Genomic DNA, 24,966 nt, shown 5'->3' on the forward strand with positions numbered 1-24,966 from the left:
TGCACTGCTAGCAGAACAAAGTCTCTCCCAGCACTAAATGCTGGATTATACTAAATAAAGGGAGCTATATCTCTGAAATATACACACACACACACCATTGTGAAGGGCATCAGTGCGCCAAGACTGTTGCGCAAAGTACTGTGTAGAAAGGTACATACTGTAAGTAAATAGTGCATGGCTAACCATAGAGTGAAACATATTTCTTTACAAACAGTAATAGCTCTGTGCAAAGTTTATTTGAGCATAACGGCGACCACAGACTGCGGATATGCAGGAGACTGCGGTGAGGGCTTCAGTTGCATTTGCAGCTTAACTCTGCAACACTTGGATGCCAATAATGTCATTCTGTTTCCCAGTGGTGTGCTGATAGGTGCCTGGTGTGTGTTCCTTCCTCTTGCTTCGTCATAAGCAGAAAACGATCTGAGCTGCCCCCCCCTCCACCACTTCAGAAGAATTGCAACACATAAAAGGACCAAACATATTCAGGAAATGATATTAAAAAGCAGAAGCTGGTTTTTGGTAAGCATGTACAATATGTCAACATACCCAACCTGCTTTTCTGCAAAGGCACGTGGGTCATGTTTGCATGCATGCATGCATGGTCTTCCACACAACAAGGAAATGTAAGAGGAGCAGCATCGATCTTAACTAAGGGCACAATACGCACGATCTGCTTACATGCTGCATGAAACGACAGAGAAAAGCAACAATGGGTGTAAAATAATTCATTTTCCTGATGAAACTCAACTACAGCATGACCACTGAAAGAGCTGAGAGCAGCTCTGTAGTCTTGTGCAAAAGCCCTGGGGCGAGGGAGCATCTGGATATTGGATCGACACTGCAGCAGACAATGCCTAAAGTACACAGGTTGGATAAGCCTGCCGTCAGGCCACAGGGGATCCACAGTCCATTACGTTCTAAAGCTGGCCATTAACTTCCCGTCTCACCCTCGCTTACGCTGTCTGCAACCCCTTCTCTCTCTCTCTGTCTCCAAGCCTTCATCTCCGTGCTTCATCCATCTCTACTTATCTCTGGAAGTATTACAATCTTGTTTGACTGTAATTGTTAAATGCCTTTCCTATTTCCATCTGGTTCTCTTCCTGTCCTTTAAAGAATCAGTTTTTAACAATAGAATAGCAAAAACTCATCACAACACTGGATGGTGAAGACTAATTTTCCCCTAAAAATGACCACCTTACTCCAGTCTCAAAACTAAGACTGAATATTAAGGCCAGGTTAGACATTTTTATTCTTAAATATGAGATTAAATTCCTGACATTATAAGAACAATATTGTACCATTATAATGTCATAATATAATGAGAATAAAGTAACAACATAAGGAACATAAAGTCAAAATATTACGAGAATAAAGTCGCAAACTTGGAAGAATAAAGCCATAATATTATGAGAGTAAAGTCGAAAGTTAGGAGAATAAAGTAATAAAATTACGAGAATAAAGTTGTATTTTATGAAAACTCTTACAAGAAGCACCGTCTTCCCTAAAATCAGGAATGTAGAGCATCATGTGAAGCTATACTTTGGCATCAGTTTCACAAATAGGGAAATATTAGGTTGCTGTTTGGTGGCGTTGGTCTGCCACTACATGCTTGTCGGAGCTTGACGCTTTCTTTCAGAAAGGGGGTTGTGATATGACTTCCTTTTCGTTATGTTTCAACTTTATTCTGGTAATTTTATGACTTTATTGTCATAATATTACGACTTTATAATGTTACAACATTATTTCCATAATGTTATGACTATTCTCGTATAAAAAAAAAAAAAAAATGTCTAGCCTGGCCCTAATACTCCTTCGTACAAAAACCTTATGGTGTTACAAAGGAAAGAAAACTCTGTTAGCCAATTTGACATTTTAAATGACTTTCTTGTAAAGGATCTGGCATGATTTGGAAATGATACCTGCATCATGCAAACATCAGAGTCCAGGTAAAGATTTACATTATCCAAAATACACAAACTGAGAATAAGGCTTTTAGAAAACTATTCACACTAACTCTGCACATTGCAAATATAGGAAGCTACAGGCAGCTTTTACTGTAAACTTCTTGAATATTTAGTGTTTTCTGAGCTGGATGGCTTTATAACATACACATTAGCATGCAGCCATGGCTACACTCAGCAGTGTAGATATGGAGTCATATGAATCAAATATTGATGTAGTCTGAATAGACTTTTAGATGAGCTCAGGGACAGAAACCACACAAAGAAATCTCAAAGCAAACCTTTAAAAAAAAGCATCAGACAAAAGAAGAGATGGACTCCTGACCTCTACCTTTCTATATTGGCCTCCAAACCTCCCCTTCCTTTCTCTGAATCATCCTAATTTAGCATTCTTCTCTATATTTACTTTATTTGTGAGCGTGGCTCAGCACCACCCTCTGTGCAGCCTAACTAAGCTGGAGTCAACAACGGTGTGACAGAGGTGAGCTGTTTATCACTTATAACACAATGAACAGACGGGGCAACACGGCCCACACGTTCACAAACACAATGAAAGGACAATAGACAAACAAACAGATCTAACCTCTTTGTTAACCCCACCTTGTTCAAACTTCTGTTGGGTTTTTTTTCCGGTAAAGGTCAATAAATAAGGGCTAAAGTGATCTAAATAATGCGCTGCATTGGACTTTCAGGAAATATAAACTTATTTCTAAACAACAACAGCCAGTAAGAGAATTTCTTGCAGAAAAACACATCAAATCTTTAGAAAAGTTTACTTTTCCAGGACTTTTCCTTTTAGTTTTTCTACCTTCTGCAGGAAATTCCCTGTTTTTGTGTATGTCTGAACTGTAGGAACTGTAGCCTTTGTAGCTCAAATCAAGTCTCTTTTCCCAACACTTCAGAGAGGTACGTTTCCTCTGCATGTGGGAAACTATGTGGTGCAGCTACAAGGTGACTGATGAAAACATTCTTTGGTATCCTGGGTTTGGTCACTTTAGCGGAAAAAAAAAAAAAAAAAGATAATCATTGGTTTAAAAAAATGCATTTAAACACAAGACTTTTGGACTTTGACTGGACCAATCTAACACATGACTCAGCTTTGAGAATTTTTTTCATAGCATGCTAGGCTGTTTTTCCTGCTCTGGTCTAAAGTACTTTGAAGCCTGTGGCCGTTTCTCAATTCACTAGAATAAGAGTATGGACTCATGCTCTCATCAAATATGTTCTTGAGAAGAAAACATGAAAGTATGAACTTGGGGAGAATGGCGGCATGAAGGAAAAATATTTGTCAATCAGAACAGAAGCGCACTCGTGACGTCACCACATGCTCTACGCGTTTGGAGATGCATTTCACCTCCTGTTATGAATAGTCTCTAGATGATAATAAATTCTTATTTATTTTCATTTACTGGGGGAACAATAATTAACACAGTCAGATGAACACAAATCAAATGAACATTTTCTCAAATAAAACAAAAAACTCACCATCAGAGCCAGCGGTCCTTCACACATGGCTAGGCCAAGAGAAAACTGCTGCAGACGGGCTAGGATTAGACCTGGCTGCCGTTGCCCTCGGAGGTCCGCTTGTTGCCACGGTCCTCTCAACGTCGGAAATTTTTTTTAAATTACGCACTAAATCTGTAAATAGTGATGCATAGAAGTATAATGTTCTTACCTCAAATGATCTTAAAACATACTTTTATAGAACAACAGCAACAGAAATGAGAACTTTTAACCTAATACTCAGAGCTCTGTGAGCGCTCCACTGGAAGCTGCAGCTACCGCAGTGCATGCTGGGACAGCTGTCAATCTCAAGGATGGACAAGTCTGCTCTGATGCATACTCAGGAAAGAGGGAGGGGCTTACTGGTTTTTATCCATTATCGTCCACACAAAAGCTTACAAATTATGAGATGAAAAAATATGAAGTACTCTATGGAGTGAAAGTCAGTTTTTCATTGAGGTTAAGAACTGATAACAGATAATGATAAGTCCTACTGTATTCTAACCAGAGTGAGTCAGCATCCGTGAAACCAATACCCGTAAACCAAAACAGCCACATGGAATAACTCCATACTGGAAAATAAAGAGACAGGACACAATCTGCTTCAAGGGAGCAGCATTTGCTGGTCTGATCCTGAGATAACACCACGCCGCAACATCCCCACTTCACATCTGATTACATTACTTGTCCAAACTTCCTAGGACAGCTCCACTGTAGGGTTCGGGCCAGCAAAGCTCCCCGTCAGCTTGATCTTGTAAACAGTTTCTGTGTCCGGAGTGTCGTCATTTAAGTAAACTTTAGCTTTAAACTTTGATCTGCCAAACTGTCCACGAACCTAAAGAGTGACCAATACACAAACATTATGTATTGCTTACATGTACAAGTACAGAGTTCCACTAATTCACATGGATTTTCAACAATTCTAGGACTTAATACTAACATGATCATGAGAGGTTTTTCGTCCAAATTATAATGGCTGTCAGCCCTGTGGTACAAATAACTGGGGGCAGCAAACTATTGGAAGCCATGCAGCTGTTCAACCTTGCCCCCAACCCAGACATTAAAAGACAGAAGGGATTTTCCCACAGCGAACCCCAATGCCATTGAGCTCAGCATACCATCGAGTTGATCTTGCTGTGTGGTGATTACATCATGCAACTGTGGCTTATGGGGGATTGATTCCTAATCTGGTGTGGATAACTTCCTGCTTGACTGACCACAGAATCTGTGAAATCTTGTGTGTTTTTAAAGGCACCTCCTGTTGACTCAGCATGCCGCTTCACAGACCTGTGAGAACCTAGAAATGATGCATGCAACACTTTTAATGATCCATCTAATCCATTCTACTGCAGAGTAGAGCAATATAAACAGTCCTATGGATTGTTAATATCTGGAATTTGACAGATGTGTTTATATTCACCAGGGATTTTGTCCTGTCCATCCGAGGTCAAAACAGTACCAACAGGCTCAAATAGATATATTTCACAGATACATGGCTAAATGCAAGTCCCCTCCCCCTTCAGACACACTCTTTCGGTAGCTGTGCAACTTCTGGCTTAGCTCTTGTTGGATATATGATCACTCTTTTGGCAGATTAACTCATTTAGGTTTTTTGGTTTCTATTTTCTAGACACCTGTCCATAATTATTTAACAGCTAAATGCAAGCCTGCTTTAGCCATTCCAAAACTAAATCTGATTACTTACTGCAAAGTACCCAACTTTGTCCAAATTTTGACTGTCCTTACAAAACTGTTCCCCTCAGGTAATAGGAAATAGTAAAGACGTCCAAGAATGATCCAGAAACCATGAGGGCTCAGAACTAACAAGGACTGGGAAAAGTTGCAAAAACAGAGCTTATTAGAACAGTGTCATTTTTAAATGATCATGATCTGAGAGTAGGGATGCAATTAACGATTATTTTGCAAATCAATTAATGTGACGTTTATTTATTTATTTTTTATTAATAATCGTATTGCAAAAGGTACCTTAAAGAAGACTTTTTATAGAATTAAAACAGGTGAAACAAAAACGTTTCCACTTTAGGGGTTTTGCATAGAGCACATTGACAAACGGATTATTTTTTTTTTTTTATCTTGCATGAAAATGTTTATATATTTATTTATTTATTTATTTTTTGGTATAATTGCTGCTCTGAGTGGGTTGCTCTATTAGCTAAAGGCATGTTTTAGAGTCCCTAAACTCCAGTTAACAATCGATTACTAAATTAGCTGGCGATTATTTCAATAATCGATTAATCCGATTAGTTGTTGCAGCCCTGTCTGAGATGGAGACTAAGATTATTTTGATCTCACTTCAACGTATTTTGTAACTTACTGCCTCAAAGAGGAGACATAAAAAATAAAAATAAAAATAAAACACAGTTTCAATTGTCAGGCATGGTGGTAGCATAATTATGTCAGGGGGCCCTTTTTGCAATTAGTAATTCCGACTGCACAAACTAGACGGAATAAAATAGATGGATGATGACAAAATAGGTTTTTTAAACCTTAAATGAGCTGATAGTTTCAATTTTAGATGTGGTTTGTCGACACATTCGATGAGACAGTAAGACCGGAGACTCAACAAAACCAGTGTTAGGACAGATTTATCTGATTGAGATCAGCTTTAGAAACCTCAAAGTAACTAAGAACTAAGGTTTTTCAGGTGCAACTTTACTATATCTAATTTTTTTTGTGTGCATAGTTTTGCTTGAATATGAGAAGATGCAAAATACAGGTATCAATACAATATAGGATCCATATTACAGGTGGAGAGCGTTGGCCTAGTGGTTTAGAGCATTGTGCTTGTGCACTGAGAAGTTTGCAATTACCTGGTTCGATCCCCACAGCCTCCATCCTAGGTCCCTGAGCAAGACCTTTAATCCCACACTGCTGCATGGGCAATGCACAATGGTAGCCCACTGCTCCCCCAGGGGATGGGTTAAATGCAGAGATACATTTCTCCAGTGTGAGATCAATAAAGTTCAGTTAATAGATTTAAACTTGTTCACTGAAATGGTTCAGAGCACATATGTGTTGGAGTAAAGACAGAAGCTGAAACCCTCTAGTTAGGTCACACTTTTTGCTCATCTGGTAAAAAAGTTGAATATTTTAGCGAAGCAGATGCTGATATAGACCAGTTCCCAACCCACGTCTATTTCCTGCCCCTGAACTAGTGTGCAACAAGTGAGGACGAGAAAGTTTCAGCTTTAACCATCAATCCAGCCATTGTTGTCTCTTTCTGTACAAGTTTAACCCACTTTTCTATGCAAAAAATAAGTTTTAGAAAGTACATCTTCACACACTTGGAAACAACAAGCTCTAAGACACATATAGCCTAGATTGCAGCCAAACCCTGTCCCTTCTCATTCTGCTCCAGTTATGGCTCCGCAGATGACACTCTGCTATTTATAGAGCTAAAAGAAAGACAGGGGGGAAAAATCCCCAACTCCCCTCTCACTGTGCTCCCTCTTTCTGTCTCTTCCTCAAAAGCTTAAGTTCACGAAGGATACCATGCCATACAAACACACAGACTGGGGGGGGAAGGTGACAAAAATCTAAATTAAAAGTAGAACATTACAGGAAATCACTCTCACTGTCAGCATTCACCAACATGACAGTCTCTGTCTCTCTGCTCTTCAGATCTGCTTCCAGAAATAAATGAACTTGATAAACCGAAAACCATTTTAGACGAGAACATTTTAAGCATAAAGTGCAGCTGAATAGTCTGAAAGTATTTTTAAACACAGACAAATGAGGAAACAATAAGCCCATTATGTTATGCATCCTCTTAACAAGTTACCCTAATAATGAATGGAAGGAGATAAAAACAAAAAGTGGGATGGGGGAGTTGGTGTCATATTTTTATTGGTACATCCCAGACCATTTTACTGAGAGATGACATCTTATCAGAGGAATGTGGGGAATCTGGGAGGGATACAATGAAACCAGGGAGCTGCCCCCTCCTCAAACACACATAATAAAGAGGTTCGACACAAAGACCCAAACAGGAGTTTATTCACACATCCTATAGACTGACGCACACACAGCAGAACAGCCCCTGTAGGCAGACAAAAGCAAAAGCAGACTAAACACAAATAAAAAAGCACACAACAGATTCTCACACCCACTCCCCCCCAAAAAAACACACACACACACAGTAGTAGATGGAGCAGGCTGTGTGTGCACCCCAGGGTCAATTTACGCTGATTCAGACAACTGGCAGTTGTCTATTTTAGACCGAGGTCACACACCCCTCATCCACATTTCAAGGGAGACAAGCTCTCTACCAAGCCATCACAAACTGACCAGTCCGACACAATGTGAAGCAGCAAAGTCCGTTATCGTTTTCTGTTTTTTCTTTATTTAATACTATCTGAAAAGGTCAACAGCCCTTTCGGACTGAACAGGTTTGACATTTGCAGTAAAAACATCAATATTTTCCGGATTTCTGTTGATTCTTTGGTTTTGACCTTAAGGGATAAAGTAAAGAAACTAAAAAATATATATAAAGAAGTATCAAAAAACTATATCGGCTAGCTAACTTTTGTTTTTTGATGCAATATCAATTTGCATTGCATAGTCCCTGAGCTAAAAAAGGGGAGAAACTTCACAAGGTGTTTTTTTTTATTTTATCCCATTTTTTACAATATTGTAGATTTGACCAAGAATTAAGAGAGAGATGCTGAGCAGGAGTACTTTCTAATGGTAAGGGAAGAGCAGCGACGGCTCTGTCCGTCTACCTCTGGGAAAAGGACACAGCTAAACACCAATTAACTAGATCACCAATACATCCAACAAGGAATGCAAAAAGATGTATTGGTCACTGCTTGTTAATCACATCAATGAAACAGGTCCAGTTAAAGTCAAGAACTAAGCAAAGGAAGCCAAGGGGGCTCAACTGATGGTGGTATTCAGGACAGAGACACAGATAAACCTAGTGGCTCTAGACCAGGAGGACTTTCTATTGAAAGGATCAAATAAAAACACTCAAACAGTAAAGCAGCACTAGCTCTACCAATGAGTCCTTTTATAAGAAAGACATGGATAAACATATTGGCAGAAAGTCAGGAGGACTTTCTATTGAAAGGATTCAATAAAAACACTTAAATAGTACAGCAGCACTAGCTCTACTAATGAGTCCTTATATAAGAAAGACACAGATAAACATAGTGGCACTAGACTAGGGACACTTTCTATTGAAAGGATTAAATAAAAACACTCAAATAGTAAAGCAGCACTAGCTCTACCAATGAGTCCCTATATAAGAAAGACACAGATAAACACAGTGGCACTAGACCAGGAACACTTTCTATTGAAAGGATTATATAAAAACACTCAAGCAGTAAAGAGACACAGCTAAACATGGAATAATTGGTCATGATTTAAAGAAAGCACACACCTTTATGATGTGCTATTAGCCCAAAATAAAACAGTCTATTTCATCTACTTGATAGGATTTTTTTGAAAATCAGCAGAGACTAAAGAAATTTGTCATGAAAACAAAAAAAACTTGATCGTCTGTTTAGATAAACATATGAGCAGCTGCTTCCTCACTTCATTCAAACAATGCCTTCAGATTATAGAGCCTTGCACAAAATTAACTGCTTTTCACTGGACTGAACATTTTTGGGAGGATAATTGTTTTTTAAACTACCAGAAGGAAAACTTTGTGCCGGTTAAACGTTACAATGAAGTGTTAAAGAAGGTAAATCAGGGGGACTTTCACACAAAAAAAGAAAATCAAACCACAAAAATGTCCCTTTTAATCATCTTAGTTTCAATCTCACTCTAAAACAGCTACAAGACAGCTGAAGTACAGGAAATGACATCTAAAGTTTCTGTAATCTACGCAGTTTTAGGAGATCCTAATTCTGATATGCCAATAGTCACTTCAGGCTAAAAAAACCAGATGACTAAGTTACCAGTTTTTGATCTGAAGCTGTAAGCCAATCGTAGCTCTGGATTTCCAAGAAGCACTTTCTCTCACAATGTCAGTATTGTTTAAAACGTCCCAGCAAAACCCAGACATCATGAGAGCCCTTCCCCTCTCCCTAATGAGGCTAACATGTTTAGGGGTCACACTGAGAATATTTAGATCTAGGCTGCATTGTATGGAAAGATGCTTTTATAATATGAATTAATATTGTCAAATAAATATTTAAAGGTTTTACACATATTTATGAAAGTGTGGCCTTCTGATTTATTGTAATCTTCCTCTCATACCTCTAAATAGAATCTAATGACCCTGAGAGATTATTTATTATATAAATACAGCCCAGCTGTGTTTGAGATTTTATCAGAGTATAAATCCAGCTTCTCCGTGAAGGCCTCAAAGATTTATTGAAGAACATTAGTGACAAAAAGTGGTGATGAAGACTAGAAAACACACCACATGGATCAGGGATGAATTTTATTTAAAAGGGACCTTTTATGCAAAAAAAAGGGGGGATTTTCATGCATCTGGAAACAGCCCAAGCACAAAAACCCCCAAAACATCCAGACTTTATTAACAAACGTCCTGATTATTACCCAGCAACATAAAATGGCTGTTTTATATGGCAGAAAGTGGTTTACAACATTGCTCTGGAATTTCCTCTCTACAGTAGCTCTATAGAAATAGATTTATATCAGAATAAGAAAGAAAAAAAAGGTTTAGATCAAAACATCTTTGTCAGAACGGTCTAGTCAAAGTCCATACCGGTAAAAAAAAACTATAAGCTGCTTTTTACAGACACTCTCCTGCCCTCCAATAGAGCTCTGACTAGCTGTAACCTAGGTGAACTAAATAAAAATTTTCAGATTGGTATTTTTCCAAAGATTCATTCCTTACACTTCATAAATATGCCATCTGGAAAATATCAAGTGTAAGAAAGGAGGAAAGTAATGAGAAAACCAGGAATTTATCAAGACAGAGACAAAGAAGGAAATATACATCAAGAACTGGTAGAATCACTAAGGGGGAAAAAAAGAGAATCTCACAAAGGAAGTCATCTAACATCTGCCTGATGCATTCATTGTCCTCACATAACCCCGTAACACACACACACACATACACACACAGCTACAGTTAGTGTTAGCATAGCCCGCCTTCCCATGAGTCAACCACACACACAGTTTTGAATTAAACTCTAAGCTCTAATCACAAACAAAAATCACTGAACACACACATTCTGAGACGCATAGACCCCCTTTAGCTGCATCTCTCAGCTCCTCTCCTTTGCGGCGTGACTTTATTTAGAAAAAGGTGCCAAAAAACTCTTTGGCGTCTTCATCAAACTGACATGCAGAAACGCGTGCACCTTTTAAAAGCTGCAGCCAAACGTCTGGACTGCAGGATTTCTTGTTATTTCTGAATAAACACTGAATGGGAGGAAAAAAGGTCAACGCTTTAGGCCTTTAAAGCTATCAGGATTGATTTATTTGAGCATGATAACAATAATATCTACACTGGATGTGGGTTGATTGATGATTACAGCTTTACTCTGCACCAGTAATGCAACACAACCTGAAGGTTAGGTCATTTGACCCTGAAATTGATACCAATGAAATTCCAAAAGGCAGAGCGACCTGACCTTTCTGCTCAACGTCAGGGGGAAACCCTGGTGTTTAAACACACATAATCAACCAGAGGGAAATGTGAGTGGATGACGACTGGTATGGTTTACATTTTAGGAAGTGCCTCCAACTCCCAGAAAAAAGCTAATAGGAAAAGCAGAAAGACCAAAAAGTAGTAAAAGAAAGCAACCAAATAAAAATATATTTTTTTCTCTACCCTCTTTTTCTAAATGGAAACTCAATAGATAAAAAAAAAAAATGAAATCAAATCAGAGCTGCATCCCAATGAGATTAAATGTGAGGATTTTAAATCTCAGAAAGCTTTCCAAACACAGTGGTGGGAGCGTCATGCTGTGGGGTTGTTTTGCTGATTCACTGCACAAAGTGGATGGGATGAAGAAGAACTAACTCTTAACTCTTCATCTCAACTTAAAACACATACATGCTTCCAACTCTGGACTAAACTTCTGCTCTAAAATTCTAACATTTATAAAAAAAAACTATTTTCTCATGTAGGTTTTTGTACTTTTGTTTATCTTTTTTTTCGAATACCTCAATTTATTTTCTAAATTCTTCTAAAGTGGCATCTGAGGTAACCTCACCCTGCGGCGTTGTACTTTTCATCCCATGTCAATGGCGTCATGCGGCATAAACATCCTCAATGTGTGCATATTTTCTCCTTTTTATGACAGACGTTGGAATGTGTTTTTGTGTGAAACCTTAAGCTGCATTCTTGTTATGACATCTAGTCCTGAAAAACCTCCCTTATGCCTTATTCATTCCTTCATTTAAGAGGCAGCGAGACACATAACATTCAGCGGATTTATTAGAGAGGAATAACAGCGATCTGAAAGGTGTTATTCATGCCGGGTCATGACCATTGTCTGCCCTCAGATGACTTGGGTTGTAATCTGATCTTGTGTAAAGACAAATGTAGTTGACCTGTAAAGAACATTAGACGCCATCTTTTTAAAATGAGTCATTTACCGATTGCACGGCAACTGTTGGGGGTTCCCACCTTGGGAAAACACTCATCGTAACTTTGATTCTTTTTCCTAGGTTCATAAATTACTGCATCTACCAATAAGATGGATTTATACTCCAAAAATATAATAAAACCAACAATCCCTAAATCAGCAGCAGCACGTAAACCATCAACCAGAGCCAAATCCTTACTAGGCAAACACATAAGGCATTTATCTAGATTAGGGTTTGGTTATCTAATTTGTTCAAAGAGCCATATTGGACCAACTAAAAACAAATCTGTAAAATAATTATATAAGCCTCGTATGGCAACACTAAGAGTATTAGCCCACTGTAAAAAAAAAAAAAAAAGACTATGTGAGCATAAATATATAATAAGCATTTATGATTAAATGTTTATCTTGGAGCAAATGTCACATCATGTGACTCTGCTGTATGATATTCGGTGCTTTGAGTTTAAATTCTATAATATCACAAGATAAGGGAGGAGCTTTGACGCTCTCACCGCACGGAGTTAACCGCTCGCCGCTTCTTCGCCCTTCAATGCGTGGTTTGGATGTATTAGGTTTTGTTGCATTAATGAAATTATTGAAACACAATAAAGAAATCAGATTTTTGGTGTTATTCTTATTTTGAGGATTTGGGGGGAAAAAAGGGAAGAAGTTGACATATCTGCAGAAGAGCGCTACCTGTTCAATCTGTGGACGGTTTTCCATGCTTTCAACAAAACTAGCAGCAGTAGTTTTAGATGCAATCCACTTCTTAAATCTATCTTTGCCCTCCTCTAATTTATCCAGAAGTTCTACAATCTCACTTTTTCCTCTTACTCCCAACTTGGTGGTCTGCTGCATATTTAGCATGCTTCCCTGGAAATACCTTTCCAAATAACTAACCCTCATTACAAAGCAAACATGCAGACAATCCTTCCGCATTGTAATGAAGGCAAATTCATTCATTCATTCTTTGAATCCTCTGTTCTTATCAGGTATCTTCCCTTTTTACCCTTTGGGATCCATGGCCCAAGACTGCTTTATTTACAACAGCCACCTGCCTGCACAGTGCGGCGCTAAATCGTGTGTTGCAGGCTATGACGCATATCTTTTTACATTTATTGTTTTATTTTATTCATCATATAAATCTTTTCTAGTATTGGAAAACATAATCGATGTTTGACCTACTGTATAACATATTGAAACTAACAAATAAAAACCATATTTTCCATTTTCATAAATTTTTGAAAAAGCTCCAGGGAGCCGCAACAGTGGCATTAAAGAGCCACGAGTTGCCAAACTTTGCTCTAGACAGTAACGAGGAAAAGGAACTTATTTGTTGTTGGCATTTCAAACATTTTAACGAATACGTTTAAAACGTATACCCAGTTTCCATTCTTTTTTCATTCAAAAACGGATGCCATCACAGCAACCTCACAGGAAACCTTCGCCTAAGGTTCCACTTTGCTCAAGCTTTGTCAAGGAAATCTGAACCTCTAAAATCAGTAACACCTCTGCAGACCTGCAGCAGTCTGAGCACATTTATCCTTCCCAGCATTCTTTAATACATGCGTACTCATAAATAATTTCTGGATGAAAATCTTCGCTCCTAATACTGCACTCACTCAAACAGAGAAGTATGACCTCAGAGAAGGCAGATGGTGGTCTGATCTTTTAAAAATTTTAATTCTACACTGTATCATACAAATTATATATATATCAAAGAAAGAAACATACTACTTGGTATCTTCAGTTTCTTCTCCACCGCTTTTATCTAAAACACGACTAAAGATTTACAAAAAAAGAGGTCCTCTGGTTTAATTTCTGTGTATCTACAAATCCTAGGATCATCAGTGAAACAATAACCAAGTCCATAATTACTGGCATCATCATGCCGATTGTAGGTAAACATCTAGCTGAAGCAGCTCTGGCCATGTTAGGCCAAAGAAAAGTAAACGTGCTTGTGGAGGGTAAGGGCTAATCTGTGGTGTTCTTCTGTGGTTTTTAAAGTAATCTCAGCCTCTTCCACAGCTGATGGGTCTCGCTTTCAGAAGGGACCTTTTCATCTTCATCATTCTTTCCTCCCCATCATCCTCCCACTGCAGTTCTTTCATCTGTTCTCAATGTTCTCCCTCTCTCCTTTTCCCGAGAAATGCCTCATTTTCCCTAATGTGGAGTTTACTTTACTCTTTTCGTAGCCATCGCTCAGAAACTTTCCCATTTTCAAAGCAACTGTCTTACAAAAATACACAGAACTCTTTCAGTTCTTGTTTGCTTTACTTCCTTCAGTCGGCTGGACTCAACCCCCGCACCTCTGCAGCACCAATAGGTGAAATCTGAGAAATCTACCTCAGTTCATGAGTCAAAAACATTTTTTATGCCATAGAGTAAAAAAAAAATTCCCTCCCACAGGTTTTTCTCATTTATCTGACTCCAAGACGTTGCCAGTAGTTTGGGAAACCTAAATAAGAGACATCCTCCAAAAACTCCTGAGATAAAATCGTTTAGGGATTCTTTTCATCCCAGGTGACCTGCCTCTGCCTTCTCTCTCCAATCCAAACTAACGACGCCCGTTAAGATAAGCTACTGAGTGACCTTCCTCCCCCTCACCACTCCCACCATCTATTCATTACTAGTTTGCTTAAAGCTTGAGCAAACCTTCCATCCATCTGAAGATGTTAAAGACCCAACTACCTCCATCCAAACATCAATCAGAAACATATGCTGGACTTAGAACAACTGCCCGATCATGACTCTCAAAGATCTCCAGTTGCCATGCCCACCCGGTGGGGGAAGGCGATTGGTCGTTGGGTGGGCGTATGTGCACGTATGTAACTTTACTCTCAGCTTTCTGCCACATGTCCACAGTTGCTCTGTCATCTTTGACAGAAACACACTAAAGGGGATTATAGGAGGGCAGAGCGGTAAACCGTTTGTTACTGCGACATTTAGACAGCTCACCACAAATGTTCACTACTTAGGTTACACTAAAGTATAATTAACTCAAATAATACTTTTTAAATTGCTGTGGGAAACTTTTGGAAAACCCCTTAACTCTTCACGTTTTTTCCTCGGAGCATGAAACTGAACTATTTGTGATGAACTGTTAACCTTTTGCGCCGAACATGAAATGACAACAAAGGGAAGTTTATATCTCGACAACTGAAACTCTTTTCCGTACATAAAGATAACTGAAACACATAGAAATAGTACATTTTAAGAGTTGAGAGTCAACTAATCCTTAGATGTGGCTCAGATGGACTACTTCTAGGTGCCTCGAAACAAGAGAAGGTTTTTTAGGATTACATATCTTTAAGGGAAATGATGAGTAGACCCCATCTTCCCACTTGTATCGTCCTGAGAAAGATCCTTTAAGGTTGGAAACCTGGAGCTCTGAAGCCGTGGAAGTTCAATTCAGTTTATTTATATAGCGCCAATTCACAACATGTCATCTATCGAAAACCAGTTGATTGCATCGACTCATTGACTCGAATGCAATCCCTCACTCCAAGCATGCTTGTAGCAACAGTGGAGAGGAAAAGCTCCCTTTTAACAGGAAGAAACCTCCAGCAGAACCAGGCTCAGTGTGAGCGGCCATCTGCTGAGGCCGACTGGGGTTGAAGGAGACAGAAGCAGAGATACAGAAAGCAGCTGTAAAAGGCAGCCCCGTCCAGGAAACACACAGCCAGGCAGATGAGCTCTGAGCCATCTCCCACGTCAGAGGATGAAAAGAGCACGTCCAGCCAGTCACAGTCAGAGAAACAGGACAGCACTGGAAAACAGGCCGATCTCCAACATCTATAAACAAGGGTGTTGATGGCAGCAGCACAGCTGAGGTGTTCTCCATGTGTGTCAACGATCTTTCAGCAGGGCATTGATTAGTGACGCTCAATTTGGAACCAGACCTGTGCTATTTAAATGGAGATGGCTCAACCTTGCTTCTACTCTAGGAACAAATTCTGCACCAAATGTTTCTGGTTCATGTTGCCCAGTGTGCTTTCTTCGTTCTAAAGTACCCAATGTTTACTTTAAACCATGAAGCTTATAAGAAGGTGTGGCTTTTCTGTGGATTTTTGGATCGTCAGAGCTGGAAATGAAAGAATAATGGGCTAATTTCTCATTTAGTACAAAAATATGCTCGCAGCAGGCAGGACGTAAAACAATGTCCTGAATACTCACATTTTGACAATTATTTGCTGCGTTAAAGCTACCAAACCAATGAAGAGACTGGGCTCAACCCCTGCAGAGCTGAAATAAAGGGCTGACGAAGCCCCATCTTTCTTAAGAAGCTCTTAGTGCTGCGAGCTAGCAAGAGCTAGCATTCTTCTTCATCTCTACTCCGCAGGCTATATGTAGAGCTCCCCGTACAGGTTTGGTGGGAGACATTTCAGTAGGTATCAGCGACTTATAGCCCAGTCCAGCTAATACGTGTAGGTTTCTAGTAGTGACGTTGAGATGATAAAGCCTCATGAGGCATTGAACCGTTTTGCCAAATTGCTTCAACTTTCCCCACAGCTCATGAAGCCTCATGTGAACATGTCACCACCTACTGGTGGAGTGCAGAACTACAGTTTGTAATATAATTGTGATTTTTTTTTTCCAATATTGTTTTTCTATTCTATTGTTTTTTTTTTCCCATATAAGTCCATTTGAAATTGTTAATATTTGGTCTGTATAATAAAATCTTTGTTTTTTTGTATGTAAAATGTCATAGAAGAGGAAACATAATTGTACGTACACAGTTTTTCTGCCATTTTAGTGAAATAAGCTCAAGCAGACAGTGAAAGTGTTTGTGCAAATTGGGCAATGATGAGAAAATGCAAGGTGTGAGTCATTTTTATTGAAACATAACCAATCTATATTTATACAAGGGCAACAAATGCAAATTAGTCACATTAGCCAAAATACTGGATGTGTTTTATAAAAACTTTTAAAAGTCTGAGGAGGGTCTTGAACCAACAACCCACGGATGGGAAGTCCATCTCTTACAGCTAACGCGTCTAAATAAGTGACATATTAAAGCATCTACATATTCATACAATACGTTTACTTTTATCAGTGACTTGCTCAGATTTTGATCATTACGTTGTTTAATCCAACCAAATTAGTTTTAACCCACTAGATTGGTTGGAAAAAAACACCAATCTATTCTTAGGTTATCTAAACTCTATCCAACTCTCCTGAAAAAAACCCATCTTGACTGAATACTGAGGCTGTGCGAATGCCTGCCGAAGTTCTGGGCGAGCTGAACCACTTCCCGAAGCGGTCACGTGGTATGGCGGGTAGCGAGGCTTCAGATGTCATCCATTTTGGCTCCTACCCCAAATGAAGGAAGCCTCGATACGCACCTCGCAGAAACGCCCCCCCTCCAGTACTCGACACACGACTCGAAGCCTCAGCTTATCAGAATCAAAAGTCAGGAAAATACAGTACCTCTTATGATCCTAAATTTGTGGTTTACAGGTTTTTGTTTTCCTTTCTACCCATTTTTGTATCCAACCAGTAAGATTTCCCTATAATAGTATCTTTGATTAAGCAGAATGAGTCAGGTTTCAGTCTTAAATGACTTCAATTTTCTAAAGAGTTGTTAGAGTACAAAGAAACTTTTAGAGGTTTGAAAAAGACATTGTGGCAAAGAAAAGTCAAGCTAGTTTGAAAATTGGAGGGCAGCCCAAATACAGAGATTTAATATGCACAGCGCTGCTGAGGATCACCAGGTCTCCATACTTTCACGAGCAGACGACAGACGCACAGGGAAAATGAGAGATGTGTGACAGGGAAGCTCAGCCAGGGCTTCTGGACATTTGTTTTCTGACAAACAAACCAGCATCTCCTTGACGCGGGCCGTCAGGCAAAGCTCATCTGAGCCCCTGGGATTCTGGAAGACTCGAGGATGATCTTGTGATGAAGATGACAGCAAAACAAGCACATGTTCCCCCCACATAAAAAATAAAAAAGTGAAATAAAAAACTCAGAAAAAAGAGCAATCCGACTGTTTCTGTTTTTAATTACCAATCTGTAATGAATCGGACTGAAACTGTTTATTACGAAACGTCAGCTAACTCTGCTGCATATCCCAAAGGCTTTGTTTAAAATCCTGCGTGTTTTGTTTCCTTGGCATAGCAACAAGCAGTTCCACGTGAGTCCATGTCAGTGTGTTTTCTTCCTCCTGCTAAAACCTCAGCTCAGTCCGAACGTCATATGATGTTATTCTACCTATCAGACTCCTGGACGCACCGCTGGTCCTGCACTGGCATCTAAACAACAGCTACAAAGAAAAATCAGATCAAAAAATCAAACTCTTTTCCATTTTGCAGCCTAAAAAACCTCTAAATCCAGCATGAAGTGTCATGATCATTTCCCCACCAATGATACAGAAGAATTTGGTTTAGGACACCTAGATGAACAGCATCAATAATAGGAAAGAGCTGCTTTGTGTTTAATACATACTGTTCCTGTTTAACTGCATCCAACAAAAGTGACATTAGGCCACACGCCTCCCAGCTACCTTACTTCACCTGAGCTTTTACTCTGCTGAATAATTTCCGACAGTAGTCAGGAACTCAAACCAAACTACAATTACTCCTCAGCTGTTTGGCAGCGTTTCTAAATTCAACCATGCAACTTGTGATCGCGGTCGTGTGTTGCACCTCAACATCCGTTCAGTCATTAAAAGCGAGAAAAAAAAGAAAAGAATCAACTGCTCACAGAGAAGAGACTGGGAGCACCTCCTCCACAGCATGAGTAAGGCGAAAAGAAACTTTTCAGCTGCAAAACTGAGGAGGAGATGCAGTCATTTTGCTACTAACTGAAAAAAAATGTCAGTTAAGATTTTTTATTATATTGTTTTTCTGGTTTGTTTTTTGTCGAGGAAGTACAGGTCATAGAAGGAACATAAAAAAAACCTCTCCAAAATGAATGCTGGTCTTTATCAGCTTGGCACTAATAGACGCTGATGATCTTGGCCTATCGTTCTTTGCAAACACTCTACAGAAAACACCATTCAATTGTTGCCAGAGTTCTGGAGCCCTGTCTGGATGTTCAGGGTTCTTTTAATACCATTTTAAAGCCTTTCTAACAGGTTTTTTTTTTCTCAAGGACATCATACATCTTCCTTTCTAATCCCCCAGCTTAAGAAAAGCCTCCCCAAAGCATGACGCCGCCATCACTGTGGAAAAACTGTTTATCTAACGTGTTTGTTTTCGACCGCAGTTCTACTTTAGATTGTTCTGTTCTGTTGATCCTGAAGATAATGTTTGAAGGTAATTTACTGATTTTCTTTTAAAAAAAAACAGTCATTACTTCTCTTCAACTTCAGTTGCTCTGAAAATACTGATGAAACAAACTGAATTGTTGTGTGGTTATGTCACAAACTATGAAAAGCTTAAGAAATACAAATACTTTTCAAGTGATGCTAACTCTGGTTCCTTAGAAGTTGATCTAAAATTGCAAAAGATAAGCAAACTGCTTTAACCAAGGCGTAATCTGCACATTGTATCTGATCTCTTATCGTAAACAGCATCATCTGAGCAGTGTTCTCCAACCTGATCAGTGTATCAAGATTAAAACAGAGCAAACAAGAAGGTGGAGATGTAGAAGAGAAACAAATTTTATTTTTAAGAGTCAAGCCTTACCTGTAGCTCACACCATGCCACTTCCACGGTAGTTTCCGTATCAAGTCCTTTGTAGACGGTCTTGAAAGACCCTCTACCGATCTCAATGTCGAATTTCAGGAAGCGCCCGTCCGGCGAGGTGCCTACAGCTTTGGTCTCGGCCTCCTCTATATCGTCTTGGACTCGTTTCTCAGCCTCCCTCTGCTCTGCCCGCGCTTTCGCTTGCCCCTTCTCCTCCTCTTTCTCTCGGTCCTTCTCATCGGTCGGGCTGCTAACGTTTCCGTCGCTACCGGGTTCGTCCGCCTTTTCGTCTTTTGACGCCGGTTGCGCTTCCTGAATCCCTCTGGCACACAACTTGACTTCGGGCTGTTTGCACACCTCTCTGTCCGTAACATCCAAAGCTGACTGGGTCGGCTCTTTTGTTGACTCTTCTGCACCATAAATAGCACTACTAGTTGTGGGTACAGCCAAAGAGAGAACATTTAGATCTAAATCTCCCAAGGAATGCTGGATGTGCCCCTGGCTAGCCGTCCCCCCCAGGTCAGAGTAAGGCGGGAGTCCAGCACTTTGCAAGTAGGACCCTCTTCCATTTTTCTCACCTTCAGCCTCTTGCTCCTCAGGCCTAAAGTTCTGCAAGGACAAGAAGAGGGGGGACCCTTCACAGTCTGGGGGTGAGGTGATAAGTACCGTCGCTTTGCTGGGCAGGTCTAAAGCTGTTGCGTTCGAGTCGCAGATAACACTGCGGCGGAAGAAACGGTGCTCGGCTGTTTTGGAGTCCCTCTCCATGGTGTGGCGCCGCCGCCGCACCTCGGGCTGCTCGCCGATCTTCTCCACGACATGCGAGTCTGAGCTTGCAGAGCCATTCACATTCTTGTGGGGGGTTTGAGGTGACGGGCAGGGGGAGTCGGAGGGCGCAGGGGGGAGCGGGGCGAGGAATTTTACTGCTTTGCTGCTGCTTTCGGACATTCTTCTGCTGGGCTCAGACCACAATGAAAAAGAAGGAAAATATAAATAAGGATTTGTGTAAAAAGTGAGAATTTGGACAAACCTATTTGTGTAAACTTCAGAACTCAAAAAAAAAAAATCAAAGGCAATTGGTTGTATCAGAAAACTGACAGAGCAACTCTTGTTCTCTGTAAAAGTTTGTCAGGACTTATCAGCTCTGTTTCCTCTCTGCAAATGTCAGCAGTTCTAACAAGACAAGCTACAGTTCCTATAAGGCCCTTCCTTAGAGGGCTGAGGAAGGCCCCAGGTAAGAAGTGGGGGCTTAAAGACTTGGGAGGATAAGCAGTCCAATAGGGAGGCTGGCCGATGCTGCGATGAGGTATAAATGGTCAAATCAAGTCCAGAATCCATCCTGCTTCCGACATCCAGACAAAACAGACCACAACATAGGACTGGAGACTGATCAGGTGCTGGCAGCCACAAAGGAATCTTTAAAGCTTGAATGGCAGATAATGACGAGGATATGCTCTCTCCAAGGTCACTCTCGTGGAGATGGAGCTGACCAATCTGGTTTGGCCCGGCCTGGCCTAGCCTGGCCTGGCCTGGCTTGGTCTTCTAAAGTCTTTGTCACTAGAAGTAAAAAAAAAGAAAAAAACAAATTAGATGATCAATTGGATATAATTAATAATCATTATTTGGTTAATCTGTTGAGTAGTTACTCTACTCCAGGTAAGATTTGTAGGTATACATAAAAACTCAATCTTAAGTCTCATCTAAACCAAAGTAAAATCATTAATCATTAACAATCATTAAAACTTTGACTATCATGACTGTTATGAAAACTGGGGTCTTTTTTTAGATATATTCCAGGACGGGATTTGTAGCTTTTCTGCTTCCCTTACAAACAGTCTGCAATGTTTAATAAAACAGGCCCTTGTTATGATTAATTTGCTTCATTGTCATTCTTTTCAAACATCTTAAATAATAATCTCAAGACATAAGCAGGTTAAAGCGAGAAGCTACTTAACTGTAGATGAATACAGACCTACTTGAATAAAAATTTGTCAGTTAACTAATAGTTAGGTTAGGTTATCCTGAAATATCTCTATAGTTATGCTGCTATAGGCTTAAACTGCTGGAGGACATAGGGACCCTTTTTTCACCATTCTGCTTCATTCTAACTCTTTTCTCCCACTCTGCAGAATTTGTAAGTTCAATCTCTAACGGAATACTCTCTTTGCTTCTTTGCATAGTAGCTTCATCTGCTCTGTTCCCGTTTGGCTGTGACACCATTCTGGAGAGGTGTGTCAGCTGTGCTCCTGCCATCAAAGCCTTTGTTTGTGGATGTTGGATCTTGGTTTGTTTCTTAGTGTGTTCCTGTTTCCATGACTGACAAACTGTATGTGCTCTCTTTCATTCTCTGGTATGGGAGCTGGCTCGGAGCTTGATTGCCTGGCTGTGTGTTTTACAGACAGGGCTGCCTGTGGAGTTGGTTGACAGTTGCCTTTTGTATCTCTGCTTCTGTCTCCTTGAACCCCAGTCGGCCTCAGCAGATGGCCGCTCACACTGAGCCTGGTTCTACTGGAGGTTCTTTCTGTTAAAAGGATTTTTCCTCTCTACTGTCGCTACAAGCATGCTTAGTCTGAAGAATTGCCTTCAGTGAGTCAATGAATCAATTTTCCTTAGATAGAAAACATTAATCAATTTGACTGTATGATCTGGTAGAATCATCTCTGTAAAGTGCCTTGAAATGACGTGTGTTGTTAATTGGCACTATCTAAATAAACTGAATTAAATTGATTTGCGTCTTGATATAAAATCTTTTTATAAGAAGAGATTTTATGAAAAAATAATTTATATATATATAAACTTGTTTAAGCCAAAAGTAGGATTTCTTTCTATATTTAAGTGGACGAATATTCAGATGCAGTATTTTATGCATCTTTTAGCGAGCTTGAGTTCAAGGAAGACTTTCCCCCTCAGATAGATTTTTTTTTTAAATCTTCTGAGTCCACAAAAATACATTTCTTCAACACATTGATGTCCCTTGTACAAATAAGTTAATAAGCAACATATTCTGTTTTACAGAGGGACGTAAAGTCTGTAAAAATTACCAATAAGGAAATCTGAGAAGTACGACAGTGTGATTCATCATGTAAGAAGATGATGTGCATCCCGAGCGCCTCGATGCTGTTAGTGCATTAGATTAGTGTGTGTCTAATTGCTCTACGTTCTAAATTTAGCTCAAAGACAGCAGCAGCCTTACTGACCTCAAGGTTTCGGCCGGCCTGTAGCAATTCAGCAGCTTAACATGCATAAGTGAGGAAAGCGGCGCTCAATACATTACTCAGCATACTGAATTACAGGCAGTGCACTGGGTAAGGCAATATGCCTGCTGAATTTGCCAGCAGCTTTTCTAAACAGCCTGCAGACTTCTGCTCACGTCAGATGAGCAGCACATGCTCTGGTTTGCGATGATGGAGACATTTTCAATCACTGCTCTCTGAGTTTTCTCTTCCAGTCAAACCAGCCTCCTGTAAAACAACTGAATAAAACGGGAGCCAGTCATTTTACAAGCTGACAAATTTTGCCAGGCTAAATCTCAAACAGAAGATGCTTCAACATGGTTTAAAGGTCCCAAAAGCTGCGCGCTGTAAATCGCCGTGCTTGTTTGTGCAGCCATGTGTGCTGTTCAGTTACACGTGTAATGAACAGGTCTTAAAATTAGCGTGCTATAATACAGCAGATTGTAAAGGCCGCCAAGAGGTTAAGAGAGGTAATTCATTCAGCTAGATGTCTCAAGTCCCAGGTGCTGCACTGTCTGCTCCTGTGAGTGGCTCCAACAAAGAGGTGGTGAGGTAATCCCTCAGGAGGGGATGACACATTCTGAATAGACGGACAACTCAAGAATGAGAGAGAGCTGTTCTCACTGAAGTGCTTTACTGGAGGAGTTTCCGTCTAAATCACAAAAAAACGATTGCAGAGCTCCGAGCAGACGGCTTCTTTCCTGGAGGCCGGTTCAGCTCTGGATACAGCTTGATATGGAGGAAACTTTAAACCTGAATCACTCAATCGTCACACCTGAAAAACACCTGACATCATGTTACCACAGGGACATGTAGCAGCAGACTCTGGCTCGGGTTAATTTGCAGATATTTCATAAGAACCAAGGAGACATGGGATTTTTACCTGTATCAAAAGTATATCATTCTGTTTTTTTTAAGGTTTCTGTTTCAAAACCAGCAAGAATGTCTTTCATACGGTTTAAAGCTCTTTGAGGTAGATGCCAGAAAAAAACCTGCTACCAGTCAGCATGAGTTATACTCTCCCATCACAGCTGTTTAGTGCACCAAACATTTAGGTCATACCTGCCATTCATCATGCTAAAGAGTATTCCAAACTCTTTAGAACATTTTAGAGTAGTTGAACATAAATATGTTTCTATGGATGCAGTAATCAGATGTTTCTAAAACATCTGCCATGCTTACAAAGAAAAATACATTTTATTTCAGATAATAGAAGCAGCAGTTTTGAATCAAACTATAAGATCTAAGCCCTGCATGCATCAGATCATATGGGTCTAACTTATCTGGTTTTAATCAAATCTGAAAAATCAATGTCCATGCTACTGTTTTAAGTGTTTGAAAGCTAAAAAAAAAAATGTGAGTTCAGATTTTCCACTATTTGATCTTCCAATTATGGGACTTTAGGCTAAATTCAGTTTATCTATAACGGATCCATTAAATACAGTAAAAATGTCTTTAGGTAATGTAGGATTCAATAGCCTCTATAAAAGACACAGCAGCACATCCAAAGACTCAAAGAAAAACAAAATTCAATAAAAGGCAGATTTCTAGATCCGCACTCACTGATTTAAATACCTTTATATCTACTAAGCTGCTAATTGCATCACAGAATCAGTGATTATCGAACCACCACTGTTCCCAGCAACCTCAATAAGTCGTTACATTCATGCTGATTTTGCACAGTTTCTATCTTAGTCAGTTAAATAACATGCTGCTTTCATTTTGCACATCTCTGATGTTGCTATTTTCAAATATCCTTTACTGTAAAAGTATCCATAGCTGTATATTGGTTATTTATTCTCACAGTATTTATATTGTTAAAACGTTTTACAGTTTTTATTGTTTATTTTTTAGCTTTTCACTATAATGTTATTCTTATATTTCTTATTTTTTATAAGGTCAACATTTGTGTGACCATTCTTTTCTATAATCTTTTTGCTGCTGTAAACATCAGAATTTTCTATTTTATTCTATTCATTTCTGTTCTATTCACTTCAGTTCTATTCTGTTCTATTATATTCTACTCTATTCTGTTCTATTCTATTTTACTCTATTCTGTTCTATTCTATTTTACTCTATTCTGTTCTATTCTATTTTACTCTATTCT

The 24,966-nt window shown here is 39.5% G+C and overlaps 1 protein-coding gene across 7 annotated transcripts in view; it reads right to left on the reverse strand.

Moving 5' to 3' along the window:
• wnk1 (WNK lysine deficient protein kinase 1) overlaps positions 1-24,966 on the reverse strand; it is a 107,872-nt gene that overhangs the window by 81,743 nt on the left and 1,163 nt on the right. For all 7 annotated transcript variants that reach the window (XM_015392424.1, XM_015392419.1, XM_015392421.1 and 4 more), the window contains exon 2: positions 19,630-21,183. In XM_015392424.1, the coding sequence (XP_015247910.1) occupies positions 19,630-20,574 (945 nt within the window). In that variant the 5' untranslated portion in view covers positions 20,575-21,183. The remainder of the gene's footprint in view (positions 1-19,629; positions 21,184-24,966) is intronic.

The sequence above is a fragment of the Cyprinodon variegatus genome, unplaced genomic scaffold (assembly GCF_000732505.1).
Source record: "Cyprinodon variegatus isolate N-32 unplaced genomic scaffold, C_variegatus-1.0 Scaffold590, whole genome shotgun sequence".
In the NCBI taxonomy this organism is placed as follows: Eukaryota; Metazoa; Chordata; class Actinopteri; order Cyprinodontiformes; family Cyprinodontidae; genus Cyprinodon; species Cyprinodon variegatus.